General features: G+C 38.9%; 3 protein-coding genes across 6 annotated transcripts; 1 reads left to right on the forward strand and 2 right to left on the reverse strand.

The window, feature by feature from the left end:
• Nucleotides 1-230: 230 nt before the first annotated feature.
• On the forward strand, nt 231-5787 carry cnga2 (cyclic nucleotide gated channel alpha 2). Its single transcript, XM_004076541.3, has 6 exons — nt 231-490; nt 581-685; nt 853-1029; nt 1354-1461; nt 1551-1657; nt 3549-5787. Exons 1-6 carry the CDS (start codon nt 390-392, stop codon nt 4937-4939), a joined length of 1989 nt encoding a protein of 662 aa, XP_004076589.1. The 5' UTR covers nt 231-389; the 3' UTR covers nt 4940-5787.
• Nucleotides 5788-7380: 1593 nt separating this feature from the next.
• On the reverse strand, nt 7381-11705 carry LOC101162152 (ras-related GTP-binding protein A). Of its 4 annotated transcripts, none has more exons than XM_023962396.1 (10): nt 11558-11705; nt 11164-11260; nt 10907-11006; nt 9868-9934; nt 9553-9775; nt 8426-8521; nt 8224-8346; nt 8045-8136; nt 7845-7960; nt 7381-7768 (listed from the first exon to the last, which is right to left on the reverse strand). In XM_023962396.1, exons 2-10 carry the CDS (start codon nt 11188-11190, stop codon nt 7665-7667), a joined length of 948 nt encoding a protein of 315 aa, XP_023818164.1. In that variant the 5' UTR covers nt 11191-11260; nt 11558-11705; the 3' UTR covers nt 7381-7664. The 4 variants fall into 4 exon arrangements, with proteins under 4 accessions (XP_023818164.1, XP_023818163.1, XP_023818166.1 ...); XM_023962395.1 differs by having other exon boundaries at nt 11164-11264; XM_023962398.1 differs by having other exon boundaries at nt 11164-11274.
• A 1163-nt stretch (nt 11706-12868) lies between these two features.
• Nucleotides 12869-16258, reverse strand: chmp1b (charged multivesicular body protein 1B). Its single transcript, XM_004076503.4, has 8 exons — nt 16069-16258; nt 15072-15169; nt 14853-14999; nt 14688-14756; nt 14483-14590; nt 14360-14403; nt 14147-14219; nt 12869-13992 (listed from the first exon to the last, which is right to left on the reverse strand). Exons 1-8 carry the CDS (start codon nt 16085-16087, stop codon nt 13948-13950), a joined length of 603 nt encoding a protein of 200 aa, XP_004076551.1. The 5' UTR covers nt 16088-16258; the 3' UTR covers nt 12869-13947.
• Nucleotides 16259-18320: the final 2062 nt, after the last annotated feature.

The following is an 18320-nucleotide window of genomic DNA, read 5'->3' on the forward strand; positions in this document are numbered from 1 at the left end:
ATCAATTATTTATTAAACTGTTAGTTTTAATTTTGTGTTATGGTACAAAAACACTTTGGAAAAAAAATCCAAAATGATGATTAAGGTGTAAAATTCTTCTAAATCGATGAATTAACTGCTGAGAACAGTCCTGTAAATCACTCTGTGTTTTTTAGCTGCTTCTGTCACCACAGCAACCAGGCAACCACCTCTGGTGTGATGTACTGTCAGACACTCCCATTTGTCCCTTGTCCCCTGACTCTAACCTGACATATGCATCATAAACACTTTTCCTCCTCCTGCTTCGGTGCCGCAGGAAAACACGCTCATCGCTCCCTATCACAACATGGGTTGAATGGATAGAAGCCAAACTTTGGTTTCAGCTCTTGCTGTCTTTGTCAGACTTGAGGATGACTGGCCAGGCGGCGGACAGAGACCGGTCACCTCACAACCTGTCAGTGAAGACAACCTTGGAGGAGGAGATTGAGAGATCTGAGAGTATTCTAAGCAGGTAAGGGCTTTGTTTTGTCATTTCCTCGTGAGAGAAAAGAACAAAAAATGTCCTGGTTACAACTCCTGGTTTTTCCCTCATTCATCCCAGGGTACCATCCGTCTGGGATGACACGACCTCTGAGCTGCAAAGAGTAGCTGCTCTGGACCCAAATGATTCAAGAAATTCTTTTCAAAGAACTGGAGCCATCTCCAGGTAAAGCTGGGACCAATTAGTGCATGATATATAAAGTGTACCTTTATAAACAGTTTTTATATTCCTCTTTCTGATGTGATTGGGCCTTTCCCTGGCTGTACATGAAGAACAATTAGAGGGAAATTGTCTGTTTTCACCTAAAAAAACATGTTTTTGTTCTGCTGCAGATTGGTGAATCTGGTGGTGAGACTGAGGGAGTGGGCACACAGGAGTCTGCTGGAGGAGGAAGAACGACCCGACTCTTTCCTGGAGCGCTTTCGTGGCCCTGAGCTGAAAACCGCCCCCAGTCGCAACAGCAACACGCAACCAGATGTCAACGGCAACAATGCCAAAGGGATCTTTAGGTATTCCTGGCAGCAGCCCCTCAACTGTTAAAGCATAACTTTGACGCACACCAGAGCAAGATCTTATAAAGCTTTGGGATAAAGTGCTACCAAGGCGACAGGGAGGCTTTCCTGAACAAATAAAAGCACGTTTATCTTTGACTACATCTACATCTGTCTACATCTGTGTTAGTTTTCAAGCTGCCGTTTCTGTTCAACATCACCCTCGAATATCCTTAAAATCCTGCCATGCTCAGTTATTTTGAAGTATTTCAGTAATGGTAAAAAGTTTTTTCTCTGTTTTTGTGTACACCGATTTGACACATTTTCTTCTACTGCTTTCAGAAAAAGGTGGGCTTTCTTTGTGGTGTCCCCCTCTGATGACATTTACTACCGCTGGTTACTGGTCATCAGCATCACAGTGCTCTACAACTGGTTTGTTGTGGTTGCAAGGTGAGAGACGACGGTTTACCTGTGGTCAGCTGGGACCGTTTGTTTGCAGCCTCCTCTGCTCTAAGGTTTTTATGATTTCATTTTCTCAGGGCGTGCTTTGACGAACTCCAGGTGACATTTTTCATCTGGTGGCTGGTTCTGGACTACATTTCTGATACCGTGTACATACTGGACACTATTGTACGACTTCGCACAGGTAATCATTAAAAGCAGCTCCTTGACCCGTAAAAATGCTTTATTTTCTGAAGAAAAACGTGATATTTTTTTTAACAAACAGTAACAAATTACTGTAAGCAACAAAAGAGTAAATGGGAAGAAGTATGATCAAATGATAGATCTGGAATAAATATAGCAGCTGAATACTACTGATGAAATGGAATTATGGAAGCCAGGATGGTCCAGTTCTGCTGTTGTTTTATTTGATTCAATTATTTTAAGATAACATCCATTTTGTTTGTTTTGGGAATAGCCTTCTTTTATTTTGCTGAATTGCAACGAATACTTCTGTAAATCACAAAAAAAAACAGAAAACTGTAATATTTTCTCCCAGTTTGCATTGCTGTTTACAGTGTGGTACTTTACAAAAGGGAAACAGTAGAAAACTGGTCATGTTTCATTACAAATTTACATCTAAGGGCAAGCTTGTATCTGCAGAGTTCCAACTTAGTCAGAGAATGTCATTCTGTTTCACTTTGTTACATTTAACTGTTATTAGATGATACTAGGTTGCTTTTATAATTTTGGTTTTACACCTCAGTTAAACTTAGACAGATAATTGATCCTTGATCCATGTTCAGCAGGATCTTAGCTTGGCATGTCATTGCTTTATTGCATTATTGTGAGAAATTATTTGGATGGTCAGCATCAGAAGATCAACCACAAAAATAATAATAATGGATTGGATTTATCTGCGCTTTTCAAGACACCCAAAGCACTTACATTGTGTCCATTATTCATTCACACTTGGTGATGGTAAGCTACTGTTGTAGCCACAGCTGCCCTGGGGCAGACTGACAGAGGCGTGGCTCTGTCAGTGATGGCCTCTCTGACCATCACTGGGATCATTCATACACATCCACACACCAGTGGAGCCACACTGGAGGCAAGGAGGGTGAAGTGTCTTGCCCAAGGACACAACGACATTTTGGCTGGTGGGAGCGGGGATTGAACCGCCAACCCTTCGATCATTGGACGACCCGCTCAACCACCTGAGCCACTGTCGCCCAATAAAGCAAGCTCTGCTGTTATTTCATAGGAAGTGTGTTTATTCGGAGCATTGTTAAAAACAACACGTTTCTCTGATAAAAACAAAATTTGCTTGTAAATGTTTTTTATACAATTTCTTCATCATTTACTACTAGATGTACTGATTTCTATTCAGGATTGCAACTTTCAGATAAAAACTCATAAATACAATTTGTTAAAGATGGGTTTTAGATTCAATTTCTTGGTGAATTTGCTCATTTAAAGCAAGTTAAAAAGGATTTGAACCATTGACTGAGTGACCCCTCCAACCTCGCATTTCATATAGAAAGTACCCGCCGGCTCCAAAAAGCCAAAATCCCATAAACTTCTATTTTTGAGAAATAAACGGCTTTTAGTCTGTAGAATAACCTCTGCTACCTTTTTAACTCGCTCTTGTTAATTATATTTTATTTTATGATACTTTTTCTGCAGTGCAAGTTATTCAAGTTATAAACTGGCCAATCAGTTGCCTACGAGGTTTCACATTGAACTATCAAAATGTTTGATTGACAGATTTTCTAGCCTGCTTTCAAGTGGTAGGGGTGTGGCCTTCCAACATGCTCACTCCTGATAGGTGAGAGTGATTGCCATAGAAATGATGACTCAGATCAATTCAGACCAATCACTGCTTACTGATGATGGCAGGCTTAACCCTTGTGCTATCCTATGACCCCACCCTTATATTGAAAATAATCTTCATCTTATTGCCCCATTTAACCACCTGTTTGTTTGGTTTCCTTTTCTCAAAAGATTCTCCAATCCGACAGTAAGAGAATGAGCCTTTTTGTATTTCTTTTTATTGAGTGAATAAATGCTTTCTTTCTTTTTTTGCGCCATCTCAGGCTTCCTGGAACAAGGACTGCTGGTGAAGGACCACATCAAGCTGAGAGACAGCTATGTCCGAACGCTGCAGTTCAAGCTGGATGTGGCCTCCATCCTGCCCACGGACCTGGGCTACATTGCCACTGGCATTCACACCCCGCAGCTGCGCTTTAACCGCCTGCTCCACTTCCCACGCATGTTTGAATTCTTTGACCGCACAGAGACGCGCACCAACTACCCCAACATCTTCCGCATCTGCAATTTGGTGCTTTACATTCTAGTCATCATTCACTGGAACGCCTGCATCTACTACGCTATATCCAAGTCTTTGGGATTCGGCTCAGACACCTGGGTGTTCCCAAATGCCTCCAGAACTGGATTCACCACCTTATCCGAGTCGTACGTCTACTGTCTTTACTGGTCGACTTTGACTCTCACCACCATCGGGGAGATGCCGCCGCCTGTGCGAGACGAAGAATACCTTTTTGTGGTCTTTGATTTCCTTGTTGGAGTTTTGATCTTTGCAACTATTGTTGGAAATGTAGGCTCCATGATTTCCAACATGAATGCAACTCGTGCTGAGTTCCAAGCTCGCATTGATGCCATAAAACACTACATGCATTTCCGCAAAGTCAGCAGAGAACTGGAGACACGCGTTATTAAATGGTTCGACTATTTATGGACCAACAAAAAGGCCGTAGATGAACAGGAAGTGCTCAAGAATTTGCCAAATAAACTGCGGGCTGAGATTGCGATCAATGTGCACCTGGAGACCCTGAAGAAAGTGCGAATTTTTAAAGACTGTGAGGCTGGACTCCTGGTGGAGCTGGTTCTTAAACTGCGCCAGCAGGTTTTCAGTCCAGGAGACTACATCTGCAGGAAGGGAGACATTGGCAAGGAGATGTACATCATCAAAGAGGGTAAGCTAGCTGTTGTGGCTGACGATGGAGTCACACAGTATGCCCTCCTCACCTCTGGCAGCTGCTTTGGGGAAATCAGCATTTTGAATATAAAAGGGAGTAAAATGGGAAACCGTCGGACTGCAAACATCCGCAGCCTGGGATATTCAGACCTCTTCTGCCTTTCTAAAGATGACCTGATGGAGGCAGTGATAGAGTATCCGGATGCGAAGACGGTGCTGGAGGAGAGGGGCCGGGAGATCCTTAAGAAGGAGGGTCTCCTGGATGAGAACGCAGACAGCGGCGGGCTCCAGAAGGAGGACACGGAGGAGAAGGTGGAGAGGCTGGAGATGTCTCTGGACACCCTTCAGACTCGCTTTGCCCGTCTGCTGAACGATTACACACACACTCAACAGCGGCTTAAACAGCGCGTCACTCTGCTGGAGCAGCAGATAAATGATTATAGTGCAGAAACAAACACAGACGCTGACCCGGGTCCTGCATCAAATTGATGTGCAAGCACCAGACCTAAAACTGCTTACCGAGGACTAAAGAAACACCCATTCAAATCCACCATTTACAAATATGTGTCTTCAGAACAGGAATGAGGTTCTTGCTGGATGCCAAACAAAGTGCATTGGATGCGTGTTTAGAAAGAGCAAGCTGGATATTCCACTAATGAAAAGTAAAAACATGAAAAACTCCTTAAATCAGTACAGATGTCACTTTTGGTTAAATAAAAGATCCACTATATCACAGGTGCTCTGGAATCGATGGGTGACACAGTCATTTGGGTTATCTGTAAACATGTTGGCTTCCGTCAGCAGAGGGATTCAGATCCCTGAACACGTGGCATGTCCTGCTCTGGTTCTGTACACCATCTCCTGCTGCTACTCTTGGGACAATGAAATCTCAGGTGTGATGCAGGTGATTTGTCTCCAGAGTTTTCCTCCTCCTAGTTAAACCTGCGTAAACCAGGTGACAACAAAAACAAAGAAGTGTTCCTATTTTTTTGCTTTTCTGTTCAAGCCCTTCTGACAGTTTGGATGTTTTATGGCAGGAAAAATGTTTTTTTCCTCAAAAATTGATTCTTTTTGATTGGCATTTTATTCTTTACAAAGAATGACAGTTTTCAAAGCCCCCAAAAGGTGTGAGTCCCATTTTGAATTTGGTTTTAAATCGAGTCCTATACATCCCAATTGGGGGGTTTGTTTCATGTTTCTGCTCCTGAGTTTCTCCCATTTTTTCTGTGTGAACTCACTCTAAAATGGACTGGGGATTTTCCAGTCATTCCGCCTTTGCATTCCAGGATGCAACTCAAGCACATGAGCTGGTTTGATAAGAGCAGCTATAACAATGCCTCCCCAACAGCAGCTCTTGCATTAAGGTGTGTGTGTGTGTGTGGGGGGGGGGGGGGGCAGGAGAAAGGATGTAGATCTGTTACATCCCTTAAAAAGTGAAGGGTATGCCCTTTTTACAACACAAATAAATGCTGTCTCGTTTGTCTTTATGACAGAATAAAAAAAAAAGTTTAATCCAGATTAGTAATCTAAATTCAAATCAGCTTCATCCATAGAGTTAGGAGTGGAAGAGATAGGTTGATAAGGTTAAACTTGTTTGGGTGCTCAAACTTCCCCTTTTTTTTATTATTTTATTTCAAAAAGGAGATCCTGTGAAAAGTAAATCTGACATCAAATTCAACAACAAATTCTGTGTGATCTAACAAACAGCATTTTGTTCCCACTTAGAACACATTCATGTCTTTTTCTTGCATTGTAAGCCTAAAGTATTTTCCTGGCTGCACAGAAGTTCACATGGAGTCTTTGTATCAAGATTCTGATGAAGTTTTCTTTAAAGGTGAAATATGTTGGACTATAAAATTGTTTGCATTGTAAATCTTTATTTATTCAACACAAAGCTTGAGAATTAAGAATCCTAACTTAAATAGCAGCATCATCAATATAAAATGGTTGGGGAAAAAAGGTGCAGTTGTTTAAAAAATAAGATCTTTACTTTTGCTTCGTCCTTCACCTGCGTTATTTTGTAGAAAAAGAAAAAATATTTAAGCCAAATACTTAACATTAAAACTGTCATTCCAAGAGTGTTGCAGCATCTCCTCATTTTTTATGAGAAATTTTTCTGTAGATGATTTTATTTATAATGTATTTATTTAATCTTTATTTATCCATGAAAGACGGATAAAGAAAGAACTCATTTTCAGCTGCAGCCTGGTGTGATTGCAGTTCAAAGGGAGCTGATGCGTCTCAGAAAATCCCCATTAATTGCTGGTGATTGACAGTAGCCGTCTTAAACTGAATCCTCGCCCTCTGTTCATCAGCACATGCCCTAAAACAAATCTTAAGTACTTCTGGAAATTATCAACTTCAACTATTGACTCACATGAGCTGACAAATTGTCCCATTTTTAAGCATTACGTATTTTTTAAGATTTTGCTATTGCATACTATGGTTTAAAGTTCATTTTCTACCCTTCCTATAACAATATTAAAGCAGTTCATCTTTTTTCAGGCAATTTTTTCCCCAAAATAATAAAAGAAAAAAATATATCAGAATCAAATCTAAATATTTGAACTGAGAATTACACACAAAAATTAACATCTAAACTTGCAGAAGAGTAAAGTGTTGTTCTTTCAGATTTGTAAGATTTATTTAGAATTTAACAATTATGTTGAAAATAAAGCTGTCCAAAACTGACATTAACTGATTGTGCTCCAAGATACTACTTAATGTGCCAATGCAGTTCTGCAAAGGGTGGAGTGAGACCCGCATCCATAAACAAAAATGAGAGGTCCACTGCTAAAAAACTGGTTTCTGACCAAAGCGGTTATGTTTCCGACTCATTTTAGAAATCTAAAACTGCCCGTTACTGCATGGAGTGAACAATTCCATCATTTCTTTTAAAGAATTAAAAAAAAAAACCATGACAGCATAGATCGTCGCCTCTGTAGTAAACACATGTTTTTTCTTTAATATGTCAAGGCAGAACAAATTTCTTTCTCCACAGACTTCGATACTCTTCAAAACACTTCAGATAACTAAAACTTAAAGAAAAATATTGTATTTTTTTCCCGGGACGACCTGTGATTGGATGTGAGCCTAAAGAAGAAACGATGCCGGGCTGCTCATGTTTATGGGAGCTGCAGGACTGTGGCATGCGGTCTGCGCTCCGTCTGTCAACTGATTGGCCGAGGCTCTCGCCGTGCAGTGAAGCAAAAGGCTAGCGCATTCGCATGTGCAGGCTGTGCTTCGGTCCATCCACCCGCTCCAACTTCTCAAAGTGTTTCCTAGCATTACGGATATTGATGAGAGTGGCTGCAGACGCTGGAAGACAGACGGGGTTGCGTTGTTAAGAGTAGCACTCATCGGGTGTGCGAGTTTACTGAAGAGGGGTACTTACGGATGGAGGGGTCAGACATGATGACCATGACGTATGTGTTTGAGGTGAAGACGTCAATGAAAGCTGCAAAGTTAGAGTTCCTCACCTCCATACTCTGAAAGGAGGCTGCAAGTTTACTGGAATAAAAAGAGTAAATAAACAAATCAGTGAGTTTTTAGAAAGCCTGAATAATGGGGTAACTTATTTCTAACCCAACATACCTGCAACTGAGTTTGAACTGTTTGATAATATTGCTGATCTTCTCAAACCTGTGAGCATCACGCTGCTCTTTGCACTGATAATGGGAAATCACCTGCATATTTTCCACAAATAAAAAACAACAACAAATGATTTTCCAGATCCAGATTTATTGCAGCAGCAGAAAAACTTGTGTTCTCACCAGAAAAGTGGCTCTCTCAAACAGGAGGACTTCATCTGCTTCTATGATCTGAGCAAAGTTTCTCAGGTTTGTCTCCAGCTGCTGGACGTTTGGGATGAGCTGGTACACGATGCTGGACCAGGCCTGCAGGGAAACGATGAGACGTGCACGTTACAACATCATCAAGCATCATGCAAGCGCTCTGCCCGGTCTGATATCCAACCTTATATAAAGTTTCATCCCAGATTGACGTCCTAAAACATGTGCAAGCCAAAGGTCTGGAAAGCCTTTTCAGGTCTTCTTCTCGCTCTTTGAAAATCTGCAGATAAAAATGAAAAACTCACGGCTGAACATAGAATATAAGCTAAAAATGTTTTTTAAAAATCAGTTTAGTTCCATCTGTTAAATCACTTCTTTAAATAGTGGCCCTTAATTCTACATTTTACTGTTCTTTGAAAGGTAAAAAAAAACGTTTTTTTTTTTTAAATCATTAAAAACAATAAAAATGTAAATGTTAAATATTTGGGAATCTGCACAAACTGTACCTTAAAAGAAAAAGAAAAATCACTTTTTCATCAAAGGCAAAATATACCCAACACATAAAAAATGTTAGTCCAATTATTTTTTATCTACTCTACAAATTACATCATTAAAATTTGGAAGTCCATTTACATTCGTTAGGATAACCACAATCAACATAAAAACCAATGCAAAAGAGATTTTCCCACATACTCTATACTAAAGTAGAAAATATTAAAATATTCCATGTGTAGCAGATGTTAAATATAAAATTAGTTTTCTAGGCAGCTTCTATATCAAATAAAATAAGAATAATTTACAAAATTTCTATGTTTAAACAGCAAGTATTGAATTCTACAAATATGCTCAGTTTCTCAATGAGACTGTTTGGAAGATAATGACAGTTTATTGAGAAGATTTTATGCCAAAAAATGCTGTGATTAAGAGGGAAAAACAAGCTTTATTTTTTTAAACAGAATATTTTTTGTTATATTTTGATTGTTACCCCACCCCCTGTAAAAAACATTTTTTTTAACATTGGCTTGATCCTATGGTTGACCAAAACTTTAAAAGCAATTTATCGAACAGAATGCTGCCACAAGAGGGCGCAATCCAGCGCTTTCAGGTGCCAATCCCAAGTGGGTACGAAAAAGCGGGGGAATTGTGTCAAGAAGAAGAACAGACATAAAACAAACGCAAAATAAAATGCAGAAATCACAAGAGAGGAAGGTTATTTCCACTAAAGGGAGCAACTGGAAGACAAAAAGACGATAAACGCTTGAATAAAAGATTTTAGACTGAATCAAAGTGAATCTGTGGATAAACACTTACCAAATCTCTCTGATCTTCCTGAACCAGGTCCATTTTGTGCACAAGACAGAATACTTTGGCATCAGGGGAGTTCTGCAGAATGGCTTCCAGACACGACTGATAGTAGTGCATGTCTTTCTCCAGCTCACGGCTCTCAACGTCGAATACATAAATAAGAACCTCAACATTTCTGAAGATGTTGTCCCTCTGACTGGTGAAGTAGTTCTCCATAAATGTGTCCTGTCTACGATATTACAGAAGAGAACACAAACTAACCTCAATAGGAATTGTAAAAGCTAATCAAAATGCAGCAAAAGATGATAAAAGCATGCTTACCCTCCACAATCCCAAAGGTTTAGAACTAGATTACCAAGAAAGCGAACATGGGAGTGTTCCACGTCAACTATTGAGGAGATGAGAAGATTTATAAATGAAATTAACAAAATGCTCAACATAAACTATCATACAAGGCCAGAAAAAAGGGTTATAACTATGCCAAGACAAAGTTCATTTAGATGATTTCTTTTGCACAGATGACAAAAAGAATAATAATTATGAAACAACTGAGTATTAAAAAAGGAAGTTAAAACGTATAGTTCTGTAAGCACAGGATAGAAAATAAACAGTTATATTCTTATAAGAAAACTTTTTTCAAAAATCCTTTTTACAATTAATTTATACACGATACTTCTGAAAGCTTAAATGTCCCAGCCAACATATTGCTCAAAGAAGCGATGCTGAACGAGCTGTGAAATTAGGTCATGTGATAGGAAGCATGGCCCCAAAAATGACGTGCATCAGCTAAAATGGGAAATAAAAATAAGATGGCGGGACTAAACATTTTTGTAGTAACATTTCTGAGCACATACAAGCCAAATCAAATGTTAGTCAAGAAAAAAAAAAAGAGATTCTTTTTAAGCAAAGAATAATGAAGATAAAAATTGAGTTGTTTCAGTGACAATCAGTCATATTTACAGTTGGTCATGAAAACTGAAAGAAATGATCAATGACTAGGCAGTATTGAAAAAAAATATTAACCATAAAAAGATTTAAGCATACATTTATGCTTAAAACAAAAAAAACACATAAAAGTTTTAAAGTAAAATTTTCAACTGTGAAGAACAATAAGTATTTTTGCTGGATTAATTTCATTCATACTGAATTGAAATCGACTAGTTTACGCAAACATGTTAAGGTGGCAAATTAATAAAATCACATTTTCCTTTTGTTTTGTTCTCCACCAAAAGGGAGAAAGGCATCTTATCTTTTGAGAGCTCATTTTATTTGTTTGTTTGTTTGTTTACATATGGACTTCCAAAGTATGAATAATAAGATAAATTAGGGTTGCGTCTGCAGAACAGGAAAATGTACTTACTTGTAGCTCCAAGACGACGTGTGTCCCGAGCAATGTAATTGGCAAAGATGATTGATCTCATACTGGTCTTTCCAGACCCACTTTTCCCCATCAGAAGTACCTAAAAAAAGATTATAGAGGCCAAGCGAACGACATCCGACGGTGAATAAATATCTGAAAAAAGCCTTTAAAACTACAAATCAATGGATTGAATTTAAACTAATCGATCTACTGATGATCTTTAGGCATTGGTTTAGGGCACCGATGGTAATCCGTACCTTTTTCTTCATTGCTGTGTTTGACATCCCCCTCAGCAGACACGAGTTTTTTTCTGAGCTGAAGGTCAGATGACTTCAGTCTGATTGCAGCAGCTGTCTGCGGAACAAACACTTTCACCAGGACGATCACTAAGTTGCACCAAAGAAACAAAAGCGTCGAGCTAACAACAGTTTATGATAAACGCTTTTTAAAAGATTCAAAACAAACATATTTTAACAAGGTTGGAGATTTGAATCCAGAAACGTCTTTTTTAAGTTAGGAAAACTATCTTCTTTCCCTTAAGTAAACACGCAGGCTAACGGCTAGTAGGTAGGCTAAAAAAAAAAAAAAAAAGATAGCCTAGCATAGACCAGCGGCTAAGTTGCTTAAGTTCAAACGTGGTTTTCCACTTACCTCGAAGAAATACACCAGTTAATTATCTTCATGCAACTTTCGACTACTGCTTTTGCTCCTTTTTGTAAAAACGGCTGCACACGTTACTTGTTAAAAACAGACAGTGAGGTGACGATCAGCTGCTTCCTGTTTATGCCAAAAGTCACATGATGAAAAGCTGTTGTGATATCCCTGTGCTTTGTCTTCCAGGCACAAGTCAGACGATTGGGTCTCAATTAAACAGGTTTCAAATCATGTTTCAACCTCTACGAAAACGAGTTTTGTAGCAATGTGAACTATAAAGATTACAAACTACAAACTTAACAATTGTTAGATTTGAAATGCAGGAACACAATATAAGCACCTGGCAAGGCAACCCAGTAGGCTTAAGGCAAAGAGGGACTTATCTGGTTGCAGTTCAACCCGAAGTACAATCACAGCACATTTAAACAAAGGACTTTTGTTACGAAACATCTTAACATCCACTTACAATTGATCAACACAATGCTTTTTTTTTGTATAAAACTTTGAGGAAGCAAACTCTTCATGTTTGAGTCTTTGCCATGTTTGAAAAGTTTTGAAAACGGTTCATTAACTACAAAAACGGTTTCTGGGCAAAGGATATATCTCATCTGAAAGACAGCAAAACACTTGCCACAGATTTTCTATCAAAAGGCGCAGCTTCGCTTTTTTGAAAAGTTGAACGAGAAGTAAAATTGTATTGAGGAAAAACATAAATTTACAATCAAAACAAATTTTGCTGGGACATATTAGTGTCCTAATATTGTTGATAAATGTTTTAGTTTTTATGAACGTGGAACAGAACTTGGGTTGTGTTTTGTGACCACTAGAGGGCAGAGAAGGACCGGCGTTCCGGAAGTTTTCCGGCTGAAATCCTACTTTCAAAATAAAGGATATTTTGCTGATAAATATGGTGATGAACCCCAAACCTTTATCCCACTGTTAGATTTAGTGCAGCATCAGTAACACTTTTCTTATATAACATCAGAAATTTTGCATATCCTCCATCCCATGGCATGGAAAAACGTAGCTTACTCAGCAGGAAAAATGTATCAATAAATGGATTAATGTTCAAACATGGTAGCCGTGTTTATATACATGCAACACAGGTAGATTTAAGACAATTGCACTTAAATACCCATATGAAAATCCATTAAAATGTATTAAAATATCCTATACAGACTCTAAAAGTATTTGGATTTTTTTCATACACTTGCACTTTTTTGTGCTCTGGCAGACTTATTTAACTTTCTCATACAGGGAATAACTGAAATTTGGAAGTAAGACTTCAGTTACTGAAAATGAAAGGAATTGTAAGTATCATAAAACTTTATTGTTCCATCACAGCTCAATCCCCAAACTGTAGCCCTCTTCCAAAAAGACAAGCCATTACTGTGAAAATGACAACAGAAAAGAAACCAACCATCTCAGGACTTTCCGAAAACAATGGACACAAAAAAAATACAAGTTGGTGTGAAATCACCATATAAGGGAGAAGTTTTGAATAATCTAGGAATAGAAAAATAAGGAAACAGAAAACTGTCCAAAACTTTAAACTTTATCACCAGAAGTGCATGAAACAGAACAAAAAAGTGATAACTGGCTTTCATTTGAAATCACAATTTAATAAAGTTAAATAGGTATATTTTTTTAAATAAGACTGTTTTAATCAGTAAAACATGTAGAGCATTTTTCTGGAAATGAACTGTGTAAAATACTTAAAAGTAGCTTGTACCAGCAGAAGTCAGGAACCAGTGTGTTCAGTTTTTAGAATTCTGGAGAACTGAAGATTTGAGACATCATAAATTACATTTTTTTTGACCACCAGAGGGCCTACATTTTAACATATTCCATTAAAGCTCTGAATTTCCCCATTAAAACTGCTCTTTCTTGTGAATTTTAACATCCAATTGCTTTTATACTAAGTGATTAGAGGGACTGTAAATTACAGCCCTTTTAGTGAAGATGTGCTGCTGAATAAACTCTGTGGGTAGGTTTGGTAGAACTTCAGTTAACGATCAGAAATCAAGGTAACAGCCTTAAAATGGGGGGGGGGGGGGGGGCAGAATTTTTGAAATTGTAATCATTTTGAAAGTTGGATGTATGATAAAACTCTCAAATGGGGGTTCTTTTGTTGGTTCTTTTAAATCTGATGCTTCTCCAAACTGACCACACAGTGACCGCTACACAGAGGACACCAACTCCTCCGACACAATTTACACAACCCATAAATGAAAACCTGAACATGCTCTCGATTTGGAAGAAAAAAATAAATCTATACAGTTGCTCTTTGTCAGAGAGGCATGAGATGTCATGAGGAGAGAAAAAGTAAATAAAAGCGAGACATATTCAGGTAGTGTACAAGCGATGGAGAACCCTGCAGTCCATCTTTACATCTGATCTCGGAGCTTGGCGAGCCTTTGAGACAGTTCATCCTATGAAGACAAGAGACGTCAGTAAGCAAGAAGACGACAAGAGAAGAATAGGAGGTGAGCCGCATTGACATTTTGGGTTAATTTTAAACAGACTAAAGAAATGCAGAATTTTATAGTACTTATTATAGCAGTTTATTGCAGCAACAGAATGTACCTGTTCTGCAGAGGCCACGCTGGTACCAACTGAACCTGTCTGGCCTTGAGGAAGCTCCATGTTCAAGTCCAAACTAAACAGGAAAAACAACAAAGTTGTCAGAAATATCCAAATAATACCAGCTGCTATTTTTCTTCTCAGTCGGTGTCTACATCTGTCTACAAAAACGACTATTTTTAAATAAAAAGGACTCCAGGACAGTAACATTCTCACCCAGCTTCATCAGCCATTTCATGCAGCAAAGAGTCCACTTGATTCTGAAAAACAAAAAACATAGCACAGGTCAGTGCCAAAGCAACTTCAGCCTGGGACAACAAGAAATGCAGCAAAAGGCACCTGTGGTGTTGTGAGTGTTGTGGTGCTGCTCATGGTGTCCTCCATCTGGGCCGTCTGGACATCCAGGGTTTCAAACTGATGCTCAAACTTGTCCATGAGAGCAGAGATCTGAAAGCAGACAAATGCAGTGAAATGTTTATGGAACCCAGTACAACTGTAAGGGATTTCGCCACAAAAGGAATTCATTTTCCTTTCAGAAGGTTACCTTTTCAAGATTCATACTCTTCAGGGTGGCATCCATGCCCTTCACTACTCCGGCCATAGACTTCGTGACCTGTGAAAAGTAAAAATAAAAATCAGCAAAATGCAAAGAAACGTGCATGGGTGTGGTGTATCGCCCCCCATGCTTGGATTAGTGAACATGGAGTACCTGGTTCATTGTGACTGCTGTCTGGACTCTAGCAGCCACTGCATCTACTCGAGCACTCATCCTCAGGAAGTTCACCGACTGGTTCTTCTGTCTGATGGCGTTCTCTGCATGGATCCTCGCCACTTCCATGTTTCCCTTCTGGATGGCCTGCAAACAGGGGAAGCTGGTTCAGTAAACCCCAGTATGCTCTTTTGATTAGCATATCAAACAAGAACTCACCTTTTTGACTTTTGCCTTCTCTGCTTTTTCCTCTTTGTCACATTTTTTGGCATTTCTTTGCAGTTCTTTGGCAGCAAACTTTAAATTGAACAGATTTTCTGATATTTGGAGTTAAGGAAAGGGGAAGCACACAATAATTTTCAAAATTTTGGCTGAAAATTGTGTATATCTGGAAAAAAAAACCTTAACACTAAACTATGTTTTAGAGTAATAAAAGAGTTTCTCATCAAATGTACAGTCAGATGGTGTGTTGATAATAAATACTTTGGAATAAAAAACAAATTATTAACACACTAACTCCATTTGTTGAAATGTTGTTGGAAAGAGAAAAAAACCTTTAAAAAACAAATTTCATTGATGAAAGTTCAATTTCCATTGCAGTCAAATCTGTTTTTTCAAAATAAAATGTAAACTCCCTTCTGATATAGAAATGAATGCAATACCTTTTAAATTATTTCAGTATATTGGCAACCCATATCTAAATAATAAAATTTATTTGAAATTAGCAGTAAGGTTCATCTGTTATTTGTCTTTAAATTAACAAACGGCACGCGATTTAAAACTTATATTGGTGCTTTTATTGTGAAAACCTTGTTATTTTGTAAAATAACACAAAAATGTTTTACTATTAGTTTACTGAGGTGCTAAAGTATTAAACCAAATTACTACAATCCCTGCATATCCTGTAGTTTATTTACTTTGACAGTTAAAGTGGCTAAACTAAGTAACCTGGTGACCGTGTTTCCACCAGCTTTTAGTTTTAGGCTTTCGAGGCCCTCCGCGCGGCGTTGAACCCTGTACTATCGCCTAAAATACGTTTTAAATTGCTAAAGAATTTCAGTAAAAAACGATATAAAGTTCTTGTCAACTTAGAACACATTTAGAGCAGTTTCTGGTATCTTGTTTAGCCTAAGTCCAACTAGCCTAGTCGTAAACAACCGCTCGCTGCTCGTTAGCTCCAGCGTTGGTCACACCACAGCGGTCTTTTAAAGGATACTCTCCATGATACTCGGCATCTTAGAGTGGCTCTTCGGAAGCTCAACACTCACACCAACACGTCCTCTCAAGCAGTCCGCGACAAGTCGATGAAAAAAGGCTAATAAATGTCGCCGAAAGTTCAGCTCATCAAGGCTTCAAGCTTCGCCTTCTTCGGCACTTCCTGGTCTCATCAAAATATCCACTACGTCATTGCCACGTGGTGTCGGCATTCCCCCGTCAAAACGTCACAGACGAGTTTGCCCCGCCCCAAATGTGAATGAAAGGACGAAAAATATATAATAAAAACAAATATCAAAAGACTTTTAGTAGTTTTGGCATAGAGGGGGGTAGCAAAGACCCCCACGTACAGAACGAAGAGGTCTGGCTTTAACGGAGGGGTGGGCGGCTGATTGATGATCAGATTTACGGTGCGGTTCACGGCGGGGAGAGAGGATGACTCACTCCGTCTGATGTGATGCTCACCCCGCAACAGCTCGGCAGTGCGTTGGCACGCCGGTGGATCAGCCTCACAGGTCGCTGAGCTCCACCGAAAAGAGCAGAAGGGTGAAAAACTTGAGCAAACTTTAAAGTTGCGTTTGTTTTTGTGGTCTCCAACTTGTCACTCGGTCATCGCAGAGTTGACCGCGCGTCGTGATTTACAGTAAATTTCGTGATGTCAGATTGCCATGGAAACAGTGCTCCCTGAGCTGAGAGGAAACTGTCCGTGGTAACTTCAACATCAACACCCCAAAAGGGTCGGATAAACCTGTTGGATACCCCGTTGCATGTCATTTTCGTTTATATTTGCTCTGCCTCTAATTTCTGATCTAATTTGACAACAGAGCAGGTGAGTGTTTCTCATACTACAAACATTTTATTTTTATTTATTCACTTTCTATGTTTGCAATTTAGTTTTGGAAATATATTTGGTGTGTTTTGCAGCTGCCAAACAATTTTTAAATTTGGATCTTAGAAATCTTAAAAAGGGATAAACAAGTGACCTCTGCTAAATGGGATCAAACTATGGCGCGCACCAGTTTGCGTGGCTGTGGATCATGAATGTCACAAAAATGTCACAGATTCACTGATTAAACATTCTTGTTGTTCTAATCCTAATGCCCCAAACGCCACGTCAACGAGCGCTGTTCTTGCGCAAATGCAAAGAATCCAAGGGAGCAAGCGTGTAACGCCTTGTTCACTGGCTGTATGACTCATATAGTCTTATCTATAAAGAAGCCAAGTGGTGGAGGAGCAGTCCTGCTGCAGGACCAAACTGATGTAACCCCCCCCCCAGATGCCACTGTCTGCATTTGCATTGATGCCCACCCAACACTGACCCCCCCAAAGGCTGATGATGCAGAAAGTGCAGCTCGGATGTGAAATTTGCAAATCTCCATAGGGCCCCACACTGATTTTTTTTTGCATACAATTGAATAAAACAATTAATTAATTAATGTAAAAATTAAATAGATTTTTCTTATTCTTTAGTCACAAACTGTACATTATTTTGAAAAACTAAATAAACAAGGAGCTTCTGTCATGCAATCATTATAAACACAAACATTTAATCGAATATAAAAGATGCTGTTAGTTCAGCTTGAGTCTAACTTTATGGATCTGATAATCAAGTTGATGCTTATTTCTGGGTTTTAGGAGATTTTACATATCATTACTGTATGTTCGGAAATAACACAAGATCTCTACATTAGAAATATTTGAATTCATCTGTCAAAAAGCAGCGTAGTTGCTAAAAATCTCCCAATTTTTGTTCAGATGGCACACACCTATACGCTCTTCTGCATTGTTCTGCATAATGTTTTCTGTCAAGTGGATAGGAAGTGGACTTTGCCTGAATGAGTCACAAGGGATGACGTACATCGTTTTTATCTCTCCTATTTATTCTCTTTTCTCTCTGTAATTCAGAGAGTTTGGAACAAAAGAAATTTAAATAATTGCTTAAAGTCTTTCTTCAACTTGTCAATAATTAGGAGGCAGAGGAATATTTTAACTGCTTTTAGTTATAAGTTAATGCAACACAAGCAAAGTACCTGAAATATGAGTTAAAGCGTTCAATAATGAAAGATCTGTCCAATTTTTATGTAATACCTCTCACCTAGTGAATGACAAATGTGACTTGTAAACTAGCACAGGATCACATGACGATGGAAAAATTCAACCTAGTGATTAGTCACCATTTATCTGGCACGACCGTCAAAAAATAATGTAAGAAAAGACTAAAACAGCTCAGCTTCTGTGAGCTCGAACATATTG

Source organism: Oryzias latipes, chromosome 14 (genome assembly GCF_002234675.1).
Source record: "Oryzias latipes chromosome 14, ASM223467v1".
In the NCBI taxonomy this organism is placed as follows: domain Eukaryota; kingdom Metazoa; phylum Chordata; class Actinopteri; order Beloniformes; family Adrianichthyidae; genus Oryzias; species Oryzias latipes.